General features: G+C 43.5%; 1 protein-coding gene across 2 annotated transcripts in view; it reads left to right on the top strand.

Annotated features, from left to right (window-relative positions):
• Positions 1-15,651, top strand: part of LOC124555548 (MAM and LDL-receptor class A domain-containing protein 1-like) — a 399,742-nt gene that overhangs the window by 308,049 nt on the left and 76,042 nt on the right. For both annotated transcript variants that reach the window (XM_047129504.1, XM_047129503.1), the window contains exons 14-15: positions 14,362-14,449; positions 14,591-14,752. In XM_047129504.1, the coding sequence (XP_046985460.1) occupies positions 14,362-14,449; positions 14,591-14,752 (250 nt within the window). The remainder of the gene's footprint in view (positions 1-14,361; positions 14,450-14,590; positions 14,753-15,651) is intronic.

Consider the following 15,651-nt stretch of genomic DNA (forward strand, 5'->3'; position numbering starts at 1 on the left):
CGGTTAATGCAGACTAAACTGAAATGCTATTTAGTATCCCTGGATATATTGAAAAAAATATAACTTTACGCTGAGCAAATATATTAAGTACCACATTCAATTAATGGTTTGGCTATCTGATTTTGGTTATTTAGTAATCTGACTGAAATGCATAATGTTCGAACCATCAACATAATTTGTCACGTATAGAAAAAGTGACTAATTCTTACATAAAATTTCTGGTCAATTTAACAAAAACCTCTTCCATACAATAAAAATGTTCTCCAGTCATCACAGTTCTCATCGTCGCCTTGCAGCTGATGAAGATCCCCTCCATTACCAAGTCTTTAATTGCCTCCTTAAACTCGTCTGAGAAATACACTGACGGTAAAAAATCGCAACACCAAAAAGTAATTAATATAGCGTAATGAACTTGGGGGAATACATTTGTCTAGGTGACATATGTAAGTGATTAACATTACAAGATCACAGCGTGAGGTAAGTCACTGCAAATGTGAAATGCTGGTACATTAACCGGTATAACCAACAGAATGTTGGATGCAAGCACACAATCGTGCATGCATTGTGTTGCACGAGTGTCTGATGTCAAGTTTGTGGGATGGAGTTCCACACCTGTTGCACTTGGTCTGTCAATCCAGCGGCGGTTAATGCTGGTTGCGGGTAACGATGGAGTGGACGTCCGATAACGTCTCCTATGTGCTCGGTTGGAGACAGATCTAGTGATCGAGCGGTATGTGGGCGAGCGTTACCCTGTTGGAAAACACACCATGGAATTCCTTCATGAGTGACAGCACAAAAGGACGAATCACCTCACTGAAGTTCAAGTTTACAGTCAGGGTGCGTGGAATAACCACGAACGTGCTCCCGCTGTCACACGAAATCGCACCCCAGACCATGTCTTCTGGTGTAGGTAAAGGGGGAGGGTGGGGGGCGTGGTGGTGGCAACGTAATAGGACGTTGTACAGCCAAGAGAAAAGTTGAAAAACGTAATGAGAATATAAACAAAAAATAAAAACAGGTGATAAAACAGTGACATTGTAAAAAAAACTGTAAAATGGCGGATAGTTGCGGAATTTAAAATATAAAAACACGGCGTTGACAATACGGATGAAGACATGCAGTAAGTAGACAGGCACAATTAGAAAAACATGGCGACAGTCTGGTTTCTGTTCGCACGAGATAAAAACACAACTAGTGACAGTATGGTGGCTGTTCGCAACACTTATAATGGACACACAGCACTGAACATTCACTTTACACAGCACTACAGAGGCGACACGGCGGCAGATGGGGCGGAGGAGGACCCGGAAAAAAGGGGAGTGGCGAGGAAAATGGGGGGGGGGACTGATAGAGGGAGAGGACATAGAAAAAAGGGGGACAGAGTGGAAGCAGAAGGATTGGGGAAGGTAGTGGAGGGGAAAGCAAAAGGACTCGGGGGAGAGAAGGCAGTCAGAGGGAGGGTAGGCAGGGAAAAAACAGGACAGAAGGTGGGAGAGGGAGCCCAGGAAAAGGACAGAGGGAGGGAGGGGGAAGTGAGGATCAGAGTTGATAGGAGGGATAAATGGGAGGAGAGAGGGCATCATTTGGGAGGAGGAGGTGATGGAAGCCACCTTGGGAATGGAGATGAAGGGTGTAGAGTCGGAGGGTTGGGGGGGACACAATGGTGAAGGCGTGGCAGAGGGCAGGGGTTGGAGAGGAGAGGAGAGGAGCGACCAGGGGATGAGGGGGATCAAGTTGGCGGGAGGTGTAGATGACGTGGATATGTTCAAGGAAAAGGAGCAGATGGTGGAAAGGAATCAGGTCATAGAGGATCCACATGGATTTCAACCCCCACGTCTGGCCAGAGAGGAGTTTAAGGAGACAGATCCGGGTGAGGTGATGGTCAATAGTGAGTCCAAGGTAGGTGAAGGTGGGGAAGAGGCAGACCGGACGTGCGCAGATGGTAAGAGAACAATCCAGGAGCCGGAAAGAGCGAGTGGTATGACCTATGATAATTGCCTGGGTCTTGGAAGGATTGATTTTAAGGAGCCACTGGTTACACAGTGCAGCAAAAAGGTCTAGGTGATTCTGGAGAAGGCGTTGGAACCGTTGAAGGGTAGGAGTGGGGGCAAGAAAAATGGTGTCATTGGCATACTGCAGGAGGTGGACTGGAGGGAGGGGTTTGGTCATATCTGCCATGTACAGGAGGTAGAGGAGAGGGGAGCGGACAGAGCCTGATGTGAAGTGGAACACTGTTTAGTATTATAAAGAGAATTATTTAGAAGATGTTAGTGAAGCCCACTGCAGCTCATGGAGTGAGAGCTCTCAACCACCAGCTGCCTGCTTGGAGAGCCAGCACACAGGGTCCCGTCAGTAAGGCTTTGCATTGTATCACGTAATTCACACCCCCAGTATGCTGGGAACGTCATACTCCCCATTAGGTGGAAGGCTCAGGTTCTATTCACCTCTAGTCTCTGAACCATGTCGACAGGGTGCGCTGAGGTCTAGCATCTGATACGACTGAAATTATTTTGTGTTTAAATGCTTCAAATACGAAGCATACATGCTCTTACTCTTGTAAGATGTCACTGTTTTTCATTGTCTATATTTACCATGTTTTTGATGGCTACGATTTGGGCTGTAGATAAGTATAAGCCTGTTTGATTCTCAAATGCTGTCGGCACACACCTGATACATAAAAGTTCACATGTTTGATGGCTCTGTGATGTTGGTTATGTTATTGTCAGCAAATAGCTACAGTCCATTCCACCCAAAATTTATTTTTGTGGAGATTTATCCAAGCATAATACCCTAATGCTTCTGCCTTTTCTCTTCTCTTCTTTTCCTTTTTTCCCCTCCTCCTCCTCCTCCTCCTCCTCCTCCTCCTCCTCCTCCTCCTCCTCCCCCCCTCCCCATGCCCAGGTGTCCACTGTCAGGAGGATAAATGTGCATCTCTTAATTTTCAAATTCCATCCAGAGTGGGAGTGGGAGTGGGAGTGGGAGTGGGAGTGGGAGTGGGAGTGGGAGTGGGAGTGGGAGTGGGAGTGGGAGTGGGAGTGGGAGTGGGAGTGGGAGTGGGAAAGTGTTTTGTGGGTTATAGGTTGTTGGTGATGAAGATGGAATGGGAGATATGATACTGCGTGAAGAGTTTGACAGAGCACTGAAAGACCTGAGTCGAAACAAGGCCCCCGGAGTAGACAACATTCCATTGGAACTACTGACGGCCTTGGGAGAGCCAGTCCTGACAAAACTCTACCATCTGGTGAGCAAGATGTATGAAACAAGCGAAATACCCTCAGACTTCAAGAAGAATGTAATAATTCCAATCCCAAAGAAAGCAGGTGTTGACAGATGTGAAAATTACCGAACTATCAGTTTAATAAGTCACAGCTGCAAAATACTAACACGAATTCTTTACAGACGAATGGAAAAACTAGTAGAAGCCAACCTCGGGGAAGATCAGTTTGGATTCCGTAGAAACACTGGAACACGTGAGGCAATACTGACCTTACGACTTATCTTACAAGAAAGATTAAGGAAAGGCAAACCTACGTTTCTAGCATTTGTAGACTTAGAGAAAACTTTTCACAATGTTGACTGGAATACTCTCTTTCAAATTCTAAAGGTGGCAGGGGTAAAATACAGGGAGCGAAAGGCTATTTACAATTTGTACAGAAACCAGATGGCAGTTATAAGAGTCGAGGGACATGAAAGGGAAGCAGTGGTTGGGAAGGGAGTAAGACAGGGTTGTAGCCTCTCCCCGATGTTGTTCAATCTGTATATTGAGCAAGCAGTAAAGGAAACAAAAGAAAAATTCGGAGTAGGTATTAAAATTCATGGAGAAGAAATAAAAACTTTGAGGTTCGCCGATGACATTGTAATTCTGTCAGAGACAGCAAAGGACTTGGAAGAGCAGTTGAATGGAATGGACAGTGTCTTGAAAGGAGGATATAAGATGAACATCAACAAAAGCAAAACAAGGATAATGGAATGTAGTCTAATTAAGTCGGGTGATGCTGAGGGAATTAGATTAGGAAATGAGACACTTAAAGTAGTAAAGGAGTCTTGCTATTTGGGGAGCAAAATAACTGATGATGGTCGAAGTAGAGAGGATATAAAATGTAGACTGGCAATGGCAAGGAAAGAGTTTCTGAAGAAGAGAAATTTGTTAACATAGAGTATTGATTTAAACGTCAGGAAGTCGTTTCTGAAAGTATTTGTATGGAGTGTAGCCATGTATGGAAGTGAAACATGGACGATAAATAGTTTGGACAGGAAGAGAATAGAAGCTTTCGAAATGTGGTGCTACAGAAGAATGCTGAAGATTAGATGGGTAGATCACATAACTAATGAGGAAGTATTGAATAGGATTGGGGAGAAGAGAAGTTTGTGGCACAACTTGACCAGAAGAAGGGATCGGTTGGTAGGACATGTTCTGAGGCATCAAGGGATCACCAATTTAGTATTGGAGGGCAGCGTGGAGGGTAAAAATCGTAGAGGGAGACCAAGAGATGAATACACTAAGCAGATTCAGAAGGATGTAGGCTGCAGTACGTACTGGGAGATGAAGAAGCTTGCACAGGATAGAGTAGGATGGAGAGCTGCATCAAACCAGTCTCAAGACTGAAGACCACAACAACAACAACAGGTTATTGGTGCTTGCCACTACCTGTCCCAGCATTCCTCTCTTATTCCCTATTGAACAGACTTGGCTGGGGCAACTGTCTAGTGCTTCTCAATGGTAAATATAGCAGCACATTCTCTACTGAGTAGACTTGGCTCGAGCTACTCTCTACTGTTTTCAAGCCCAGCTTTCCTCTCTCATTCCCTCTGCTGTTACCCCATGCTTGCGGTAAAGAACAAGTATTTTCATGTTTCTCATCATTTTAACTCGAGAGTCTCATGGCTTACCTGACATGGCGAGCCCAGAAACCCTGTCTTCGAATGTTGGCAGTGGTGTGCAGTGACCTGGCTCTTAGCGGCTTTGGGTGGACTTTTTGACCAAGAATTTTGTGACTGTGGAAAGGGGACTTGTTCCTGGCCTTGTTTAAACGAAGATGAATTGTTGCTATCCTATTCACTGCAGTTGTTTTAAACGTAGCTCACGTGGAGTTAAACTTAGGACAAGGGTTGTGGCTGCAGTGCTGTCCTCCACTGCGTGTGAGGCAGTTGAATCAACAGTATGCATGTCACGTCTCTGTGCACAGAACTGTCACCATTGCGACTCCAGGACGAGTAAGAGGAACTGGAGTTCGGAGAAGCAGTATGCAGGCATTCTGTAAGTAACCATACACCTCTGGTTGTGAGCCTTTCACTCTGGGTGTGATGTTGAAGTTATAAAGTGGAAAGAACCAAATTTAATTAGGAGAAGCAATGATCACACACCTCTGAGTGAACATCAACTGAGGGAAACAAACAAAAAAAAATGGCTCTGAGCACTATGGGACTGAACATCTGAGGTCATCAGTCCCCTAGAACTTAGAACTACTTAACCCTAACTAACCTAAGGACATCACACACATCCATGCCTGAGGTAGGATTCGAACCTGCGACCGTAGCGGTCGCGTGGTTCCAGACTGAAGCGCCTAGAACTGCTCAGCCACACCGGCCGGCTGTGGGAAACATGTCAAGTAGGTTTGCAGACAGGGTTGGACCTGTGAAAACATCCTTTATCTCAGAAGTTGTCATGCCGGTATCCTAGAACTTCGATTCTGATGTCATAGAACCTATACCAGTATCTCAAGTCTGTGCCAGTATCCCAGAATTCCACACTGTTATATGTGGTACAACAGGTCTGAGCAGAATTGTGATGTCATACAACCAGGGTCAGTATCTCAGGTCGGCAATCTTCCATCGCCATCGTATATTCTGACATCATAGCAAGACTGCACCAATATTTCAAGTCTTAGGTTGTGATGTCATACTAGCACTGTACGAGAATTCCAGTTCAGTCATCTTGTGTCAGCCGTATTTTACCGAGGTCAGCCATCTTGCCTCCTCATCTTGTATTCTGACTGTGCCAATATTACAAGTCTCAGATTCCCTGTCCCAGTATTCCAAGTGAATGAGCATCCACCATTTTGAATTTCCTGTCCATTTGTACTTAGGACAACAACAGCCCTACTTCCACACTAGCACAGTTTGGCTATTTTCTGAAAATCAAAAATGTATATCAGTTCCTAATGGACCAAACTGCTGAGGTCATTGGTCTGTAGACTTAAACACTACTTAAACTAACTTAAGCAACTTATGCTAAGAACAACACACACACCCATGCCTGAGGAAGGACTCGAACCTCCGGCAGGAAAGGCCGCCCAATCCATGACACGGCGCAACAAAAATGGTTCAAATGGCTCTGAGCACTCTGGGACTTAACATCTGAGGTCAACAGTCCCCTATAACTTAGAACTACTTAAACTTAACTAACCTAAGGACATCACACACATCTATGCCCGAGGCAGGATTCGAACCTGCGACCGTAGCGATCGCATGGTTCCAGACTGAAGTGCCTACAACCGCTCGGCCACACCGGCCAGCTCATGGCACCTCAAACCGCGTGGCCACTTCATCCGTCTTCTGAAAATCCCGCCAGTTTTGAATTTCCCAGCAAAATTTGAACTTCCCACCATTTTACACATAGGGCAATTGACTTTCATTAGAGGAGGAGTGTTGGGATGGAGGGAGCTGGGGGTGAGGGACTCCCACGACTCATCAATGACGTCTTCGGTGACACACAGTGCACTCGTTCTCTCCTTACCCTACTACTGAGGTTGGACATCTCAGCTCACCTACACCCTGTGAGAGAGCAGGTGACCATTCCTTCAGAAGCATCCAAGCAGGCACACAGGGACAGGGGCCTGCTAGTTATCAGGAGCTCTAACGTTAGGTGTTTCATGGAGCCCCTTAGGAAGGTAGCATTCAAGGCTGGAAAGAAAGCCAATGTGCACTCAGTATGTCTGCCGACAGCCTCATCTGATATGTGGAAGCAGTCTTGCCTGTAGCTATTGAGTATGTAGGGTGCTGTTGTCTGCAAATTGTGGCTCACGTCGCTACCAACGACGTCTGTTGCATGAGTTCTGAGGACATCCTCAGTTCACACAGGCGACTAGCTAAGGTGATAAAGACAGCTGGCCTCACACGCAGGGTGCAAGCAGAACTTGCAATTTCCAGCAATGTTCGCAGAACTGATCGAGGTCCTTTCCTTTGGGGCTAAGTGAAGGGTCTCAAAGGCTTTGTAGGCTCTTTGACACCCTTAGCTGCAGATTGTTAGACCTGCACTATCGGATAGGGAACTGTAGGACTCCCCTTGATGGGTCAGGAATGCAGTAGACAAAGGAGGCAGCTACTCGGGTAGCAGAGTATGTGTGCACATGGAGGTTTTTTAGGCTAGGAGATAGTTCGAGGTACTCTGATGAATACTCTCCAGTGAAATCAGGTTGTGTTCAGAGTAAACACTTCGACTGTCAAAACTTTATCCCTAAACTGGAGAAGTATGCGTAACAAAGTTCCTGAACTTATTGCTCTCCAGGAAAGTTCTCAAGCTCAAATTATTCTTGGGACCGAGAACTGGCTAAAACTAGAAGTAGAAAGCTCTGAGATATTTAACAAATCATGAAAGTTTATCGGAAGGACAGTCGACAAAAGTATTGTTTGTCTCTATTGAGGTTCAAATTGAATGTGAGAGTGAAGTTACCTGGTCGCGGATAACAGGTTCAGGTGAAACCAAGTTAATTATTGAATCTTTTTACCGGCAGTTTCAGGGTCACTCAAAGAAATTCTACGGGAAGTAGCGCTTAAATATCTAAATCATACACCACTAGTTGGAGGCGACTTTCAGCTATTGAGTATGCATTGGGACATCTATGGATTCATTGCAGGGGTACAGGCAGTCAGTCTTGCGAAGCAGCTTTGAACACTTTCCCTGAAAACTGTCTTGAGCAGCTAGTTCGGCAAGCCACATGCTATGGAAATATTTTGTACCTTGTAGCTACAAATAGACGGATCTTATCGATGGCGTCAATATAGAGTTTATGTTTAGTGATTATGATGTCCTCATAGCGACTACGTTTACGAAAGTTAATAAATCAGTCAAGAAAACTAAGTGAGTGTTACTGATAGAGAAAACAGATGAGCAGTTGTTCTTTTAGACAATGATTTGGGCTCATTTAGTTCCAGCCTGATGGGCATAGAGGAATTATGGACAAAGTTTAACCAGGCTGTAAATCGTGCTCTAGACAAGTATGTACGAAGTAGGTTGATTCCGTCCAAAAAACGTATAGTAGTTTAGCAACGAAATTCAGAAAATGCTGAGGAAGCAAACACTGTTGCACTCTCGGTTCAAAAGAGAACGCGCAAATGACGACAGGCAAAAGTCAGTAGAGATTCGTGCGTCTGTGATAAGATCGGTGAATGAAGCATACAACTACCTTAGCAAAAGATCTGGCCAAGAACCCAAGAAAATTCTGGTCCTATGAAGAATCGCTAAGCGGTTCTAAGGCTTCTATCCATTAATTCGTTGATCAGTTTGGTGTGGTAGTTGAAATAGCAAAACGAAAGCTGAAGTTTTAAACTTCGCGTTTAAGGAATTTTTCAACCAGGAGAATCATACAAACGTAGCGTCGTTTGACCATCGCACAGAGTCCCGTATGGACGACATAGTAATAAGCAACCCCAGCGTAGAGAAACAACTGAAAGAGTTGAAAATAAATAAGTCGTCAGGTCCGGACGGAATCCCATTTTAGTTTTACGAAGAGTACCATGCGGTATTGGCCCCTTACCTGGCTTGAATTTCTCGCAAATCTCTCGCCCAGCGCAAAGCCCCAGCGACTAGAGAAAAGCGCAGGTGACTCCTGTATGTAAGAAGACTAAAGGAGGAGACTCTCAAAATTACTGGCCAACATACTTAACGTCGACTTGCTGCAAAATTCTATAACATAATCTGAGTTCCACACATTTTCTAGAGACTGAGAAGCTCATGTCCACGAATTATTACGGTTTTAGAAAGCATCGTCCGTGTAAAATTCAGGTTGCCCTTTTCTCACATGGTATACCTCAAGTCTGGATGAGTGAAGGGCAACAGGTACATTCCATATTTGTAAATTTCCGAAGAGCATTTGAAACGATACCCCACTGCAGACTATTAAGGAAGGCACAAGCATGTGGAATAGGTTCCCAGGTATGTGAGTGTCTCCAAGATTTCGTAAGTAATAGAATCTAGTATGTTGCCCTCGACGGAGAGTGTTCATCAGAGAAAAGGGTTTTATCAGGGGTGCCCCAGCGAAGTGTGATAGGATCTCTATTATTTTCTGTATACGTAAATGATCTGGCGGCAGCAGTCTGCGGTTTTTGGTGATGATGCTGTGGTACGTAGGAAGATGTCGAATATGGGTGACTGTAGGATGATACAAGATGACTTAGACAAAATTTCTAGTTGGTGTGATGATTGGCAACTGGTTTTAAATGTAGAAAAATGTAAGATAATTCGGGTGAGCAGGAAAAACAAACCCGTAATATTCAGATAAAGCATTAGTAATGTCCTGATTAACACAGACAAGTCGTTTAAATATCTGGGCGTAACGTTGCAAAGTGATATGAGTTGAAACAGGCATGTGAGAACTGTGGTAGGAAAGGTGAGTGGTCAAATTCGGTTTATTGGGAGAATTTTAGGAAAGAGTGGTTCACCTGTAAAGAAGACCACATATAGGACGCTTGTACGACCTGTTCTTGAGTACTGCTCGAGCGTCTGGGATTCGTACCAGGTCGGATTGAAGGAAGACATCGAAGCAATTCAGAGGCAGGCTGATAAAACCTATTAGGGGTATGTTCAAACAACACATAAGTGTTATGGAGCTGTTTCGGGAACCAAAATGGAAACCCCTGGAGGGAAGGCGACGTTCTTTTGGAGAAACACTATTGAGAAAATTTAGAGAACCAGCATTTGAAGCTGACTGCAAAATGATCCTACTACTGCCAACACACATTTCGCGTAAGGATGACGAAGATAAGACATGAGAAATTAGGGTTTATGCCAAGATATAAAGACAATCGTTTTTCCCTCCTTCGTCTGCGAGTGAAACAGGAAAGGAAACGACTAGAAGTGGTACACGGTACCCTCCGTCACGCAGCTTATGGTGGCTTGTAGAGTATGTATGTAGATGTAGGTGTAGAAAAAAGGCCCACGGGGTAGACGAGAATTATTGAGATTTTTGGGAGAGCCAGTCATGACCAAACTATTTCACCTGGTGTGAAAGATACAGGGTGTCCCACTCGAAAGAGGTCCCACAAACAAACATTTCCTTAAATTATACTTACAGATTTTGCATAAAAATCAGGAACTAAAATGGAATGAGCATGTCATACCTTGTTCATGGGGAAATAAAGGCGAATCACAAAAGGTGCTGGAAGTGACTGTCCTCGACTTGTAGTAAACCCAGTTTAACACGATACCTCGAATGTAGCTGCCAGAATCTCTGCTGTCACTGCCTGGATTTCACAGATGATGTTCTCTCGTAAATCTTCCAAATTGTGTGGTTTGTTTCTGTATACCTTGCCTGTTAGTCAGGTGGTGTTAAATTAGGTGACCTTGGGGGCCACAGTCCTTGCGAAATCATTCTGCCAAGGAAAAATTATTCGAGGTGACTCGAGATGTGTGGCACGTGGCGCCATCTTGTTGGTACCAGCTGAGGGCAAGTTCTTCATCGTCCAACTCGGTCACACATTCCCAAAACATTTCGATGCAAACTGCATTTGTCACAGTAGACGAGAAAAAATTGATCCGATGATGCGACACTGTGATACTGCACAGAACACACCAATCTTTTGTGAATGCAGGAGCTACTCGACAAGTGCATGTGGATTTTCATTGAACCACAAACGTGTATTCTGAAAGTTTACGTAGCCGCAGAAGTAGAACTACGCCTTATCACTGAATCATGCATACTGCAATATTCCTGGCCCCTGAGCAATAAATTGCTGAAACCAACGGCAAAATGTGCTCCATTTGTGTTTGTCATTGAAATTCAGTTCCTTAACCACCTGTATAGATACATGCCGGCTTTCTTCGCAGCTCTGTAGCATGTACTTCGTGACGTGCCACATTCCTGAGATAAGCGTCGAACAGACTTTGTGGGAGAGGTCAACTATCGTTTCACGCCAGTCACTTTTTCTTCCGGTAATAGCGGCCATCCCCCGCCGTTTCACGGCTCTCCATCTTGTTCACTAACTTTTTTATGCAGCATTTAGGCGGTATACACTGGTCACCAAAAGCGTTCAACAGACATTCACTGTCTTAATGGAACCAGTAACCCACTATTGCTTCACAAGAAGCACGCGCTCTTCGACAGAATAGCGATACATTTTCACTAAACATTTAACACTGAACTCCAGCCATAGCGATGCGGGGAAACACACTGTTGCGTCAAACGATGCTGCAGAGTGGAGTGTTGCCACGTCAAACGTCATAAATAACACTATGCAATTTCAGCGGAATTACTAACATGTTTGTGGGGCCTGTTTCTAGTGGGACACCCTGAACATGAGGCAGGTGAAATACTTTCAGACTTAAGAACAACATACTAATTCCAATTCCAGGGAAGCTGATGTTCACAAGTGTGAACTCACAACTGCAAGGGCCATGTCTGAAAATAATAAAATTATCTACAGTTTACGACGTAGTTTAAGTATCAAACATATTGCTGGACTACTTTTCTGTCCTGCTTACGATGTACTGTAAAACATCAAAGAGCTATTCCCAACATTGTAGGTTATCAAGCAATATACGCTGCTGGACATTCAAATTCCAATTTCATGAAGGTGACATGCAACAGACATACATATAATTTTTCTACTGGAAATTTCACGAGTTTAGTAAGCCATGGTTGCAAAACAGTTACACAATTTATTTACAGAAGACTGGAAAAACTGGTAGAAGCTGACCTTGTTGGAACATCGGTTTGTGTTCTGGAGGAATCTGGGAACACGCGAGGCACTGCTAACCCTACGATGTATCTTACAAGAAAGGTTAAAGAAAGGCAATCAACGTTTATAGCATTTCTAGATTTACAGGGCACTTTTGTCAATGTTACTGGACTACACTTTTTGAAATTCTGGTGGTAAAAATTGTAGAAGAATACCTAGGCATAGATACAGTAAGCAGGTTCGAATGGATGTTGGCTGCAGTAGCTATTCAAAGATGAAGATGCTTGCACAGAACAATCCAGTGTGTAGAGGTGCATCCAGCTGGTCTTCAGGCTGAAGACTTTAACAAACAACAAGCACTGATTGATCCTTGGGAAACTGGATGGTGGAAACATTCCTTGATTTACGAGGGCAGTTCAATAAGTAATGCAACACTTTTTTTTCTGAAACAGGGGTTGTTTTATTCAGCATTGAAATACACCAGGTTATTCCCCAATCTTTTAGCTACACAACACTATTTTTCAACGTAATCTCCATTCAATGCTACGGCCTTACGCCACCTTGAAATGAGGGCCTATATGCCTGCACGGTACCATTCCACTGGTCGATGTCGGAGCCAACGTCGTACTGCATCAATAACTTCTTCATCATCCGCGTAGTGCCTCCCATGGATTGCGTCCTTCATTGGGCCAAACATATGGAAATCCGACGGTGCGAGATCGGGGCTGTAGGGTGCATGAGGAAGAACAGTCCACTGAAGTTTTGTGAGCTCCTCTTGGGTGCGAAGACTTGTGTGAGGTCTTGCGTTGTCATGAAGAAGGAGAAGTTCGTTCAGATTTTTGTGCCTACGAACACGCTGAAGTCGTTTCTTCAATTTCTGAAGAGTAGCACAATACACTTCAGAGTTGATCGTTTGACCATGGGGAAGGACATCGAACAGAATAACCCCTTCAGCGTCCCAGAAGACTGTAACCATGACTTTACCGGCTGAGGGTATGGCTTTAAACTTTTTCTTGTTAGGGGAGTGAGTGCGGCGCCACTCCATTGATTGCCGTTTTGTTTCAGGTTCGAAGTGATGAACCCATGTTTCATCGCCTGTAACAATCTTTGACAAGAAATTGTCACCCTCAGCCACATGACGAGCAAGCAATTCCGCACAGATGGTTCTCCTTTGCTCTTTATGGTGTTCGGTTAGACAACGAGGGACCCAGCGGAACAAACCTTTGAATATCCCAACTGGTGAACAATTGTGACAGCACTACCAACAGAGATGTCAAGTTGAGCACTGAGCTGTTTGATGGTGATCCGTCGATCATCTCGAACGAGTGTGTTCGCACGCTCCGCCATTGCAGGAGTCATAGCTGTGCGCGGCCGGCCCGCACGCGGGAGATCAGACAGTCTTGCTTGACCTTGCGGCGATGATGACACACGCTTTTCCCAACGACTCACCGTGCTTTTGTCCACTGCCAGATCACCGTAGACATTTTGCAAACGCCTATGAATATCTGAGATGCCCTGATTTTCCGCCAAAAGAAACTCGATCACTGCCCGTTGTTTGCAACGCACATCCGTTACAGACGCCATTTTAACAGCTCCGTACAGCGCTGCCACCTGTCGGAAGTCAATGAAACTATACGAGACAAAGCGGGAATGTTTGAAAATATTCCACAAGAAATTTCCGGTTTTTTCAACCAAAATAGGCCGAGAAAAAAATGTGTTGCATTACTTCTTGAACTGCCCTCGTACCTGTGTAAAGGGAAATTTGTCGAAAGTATCCAACAACTCATTTTGTGTTTTGCAATTTTATATTTTTTTGCTTGTATAAAACAATTTCTATGTACAGATTATAATTGTAATAACACAGCTACGATAGCAATGTACATTAAAGTACAACTAACTATTATGCATAAAGTGGTATTCACGGAAATTCAATTAGAAAAATTATATGTAGGGCAAGCAGAGTGTGCTATGGCAATTTAAAGTTTGTTGCATGCCACTTTCACGAAGTTGAAATTTTAATGTCCAGGAGTGTATGTTTCTTGGTAACCTACGATACTGGGATGAAATCTCTGATGTCTTTTTTTTCTAGTACACTGTAGGCAGGACAGAAAAAGTAGTCCAATAATATACTTCATAATTAAACTACTTCATTCATTGTAGACAGTTTCATTATTTTCAGACACGACCCTTAAATTAGTAAATTTGCAGATTAAATATACAGCAGATAGTTGATTACCTTCTTACTGGAACCACATGTTAGAAGTAAGTGCTGAAATTTGTAATGTTCAAATTACTTGAATTTCTCCAGTAAAATATTGACTAATCAAACAGAATATCTGCTCTACTGTTAGGACATTTGATTAAACACGTTAATGTCATTTATCTAATACATAAGTATTACAGCAGACATATTGCTACGTGTTATGTATATATATATATGTTAATGAATGACTCTTTTGTTCACAGATTATTATAGAAGGTACTTGGGGATCAAGTAGAGCAAATGGTTTTATAGGCTTTGATGACATCACACTATTTGATGGTGCTTGTTCAAGTAAGCAGTTCTTTTCGAATACCTTTTAAACATCAAATGTTTCAAAAGTTTCTTCTATAATTAGTCATTTAGAACACTGCTATGCATTTCACATTAAGGTATTTCCATTTGAAAGTATGTTTTTACTTCCACATTTTTCAGCAACTCCAGTACGTGCTACAGTTAGGAAAGGAGAATGCAGATTTGACAGAGATACATGTGATTGGATGAACGACACAACTGAACGTGGTACTACAACTTGGCGACTAGCTACTGTAGCTCGGCGACCAGCCAATTTACCAGACAAAACGTTTGGCGCACCAGGTATCCATAATGCATTGAATTAAATATAACGTCAGTTAAATATAAATTATTTAGCAAAATTATGAAGAAAGTATACAGCATATCATAATCGGCGACCCCAGAAAGCTCAGGATTTAACGCCGAGTGATAGTCTGAGATATTGGCTTTGAGAAATACTGGCAGTGTTTTGTATATGTGGTGTCGATTAACTAACATTAATGACGTCATAAGGAAAGCAGCTTTGCCGTTAAGCATGAACCGGTCGGTACCTCTGCTACCTTTGCAATTTAATCACCATCGTAGCGATAACAAATTTTCAAAAGAGTAAAATGTTTTTTGTTTCAGTTCCTTAAACCTTTACTTTGCGACTGCATCACGCCACTTCTTTGCCCACAATATGTCCGTAGCTACACCCGTTTGCTGTTCCAAATATTTGAGGGCAGTCTCCAGCGCAGGCTTTGCTGCAGCGTGTCTGATTCTCCGTCTTCTTCCTTTTCTTCATCATCTGACTCCTCCTGCTCAACACTATACTGTTGCAAAGCAAGATCGATGATCTTATCATCTTCACGTTCTTCATTGGTAACAGCGGCAACCTTCTGCTACCCATTCCTCTACAGAGGTATGCTGGATATCATTCCGAAGGGTTTGCAAAACAGCGACTAAAGCTTCAGAGTCTGACTCATTAGATGATGGAGGTTCTTGCTCATAGTTTAGGCTACGACAAACTTTATTCCACGATTTTTGAGTTCTTTTCTTGAGTTCTAGCCAAGCTTGAGCGACTGTATAAATTGCATCTCTTACCTTGAGGCCTTTCATTGCTTCAAAAAGATCACAACCCTCTTGTGTTCTCTGTAACAAAGCGCTATCTTATTCCCTCCTCTAACGTCGTTTTAACTGCTCAGTAACACCGTTGCCCATTG

Source organism: Schistocerca americana, chromosome X (genome assembly GCF_021461395.2).
Source record: "Schistocerca americana isolate TAMUIC-IGC-003095 chromosome X, iqSchAmer2.1, whole genome shotgun sequence".
Lineage (NCBI taxonomy): Eukaryota > Metazoa > Arthropoda > Insecta > Orthoptera > Acrididae > Schistocerca > Schistocerca americana.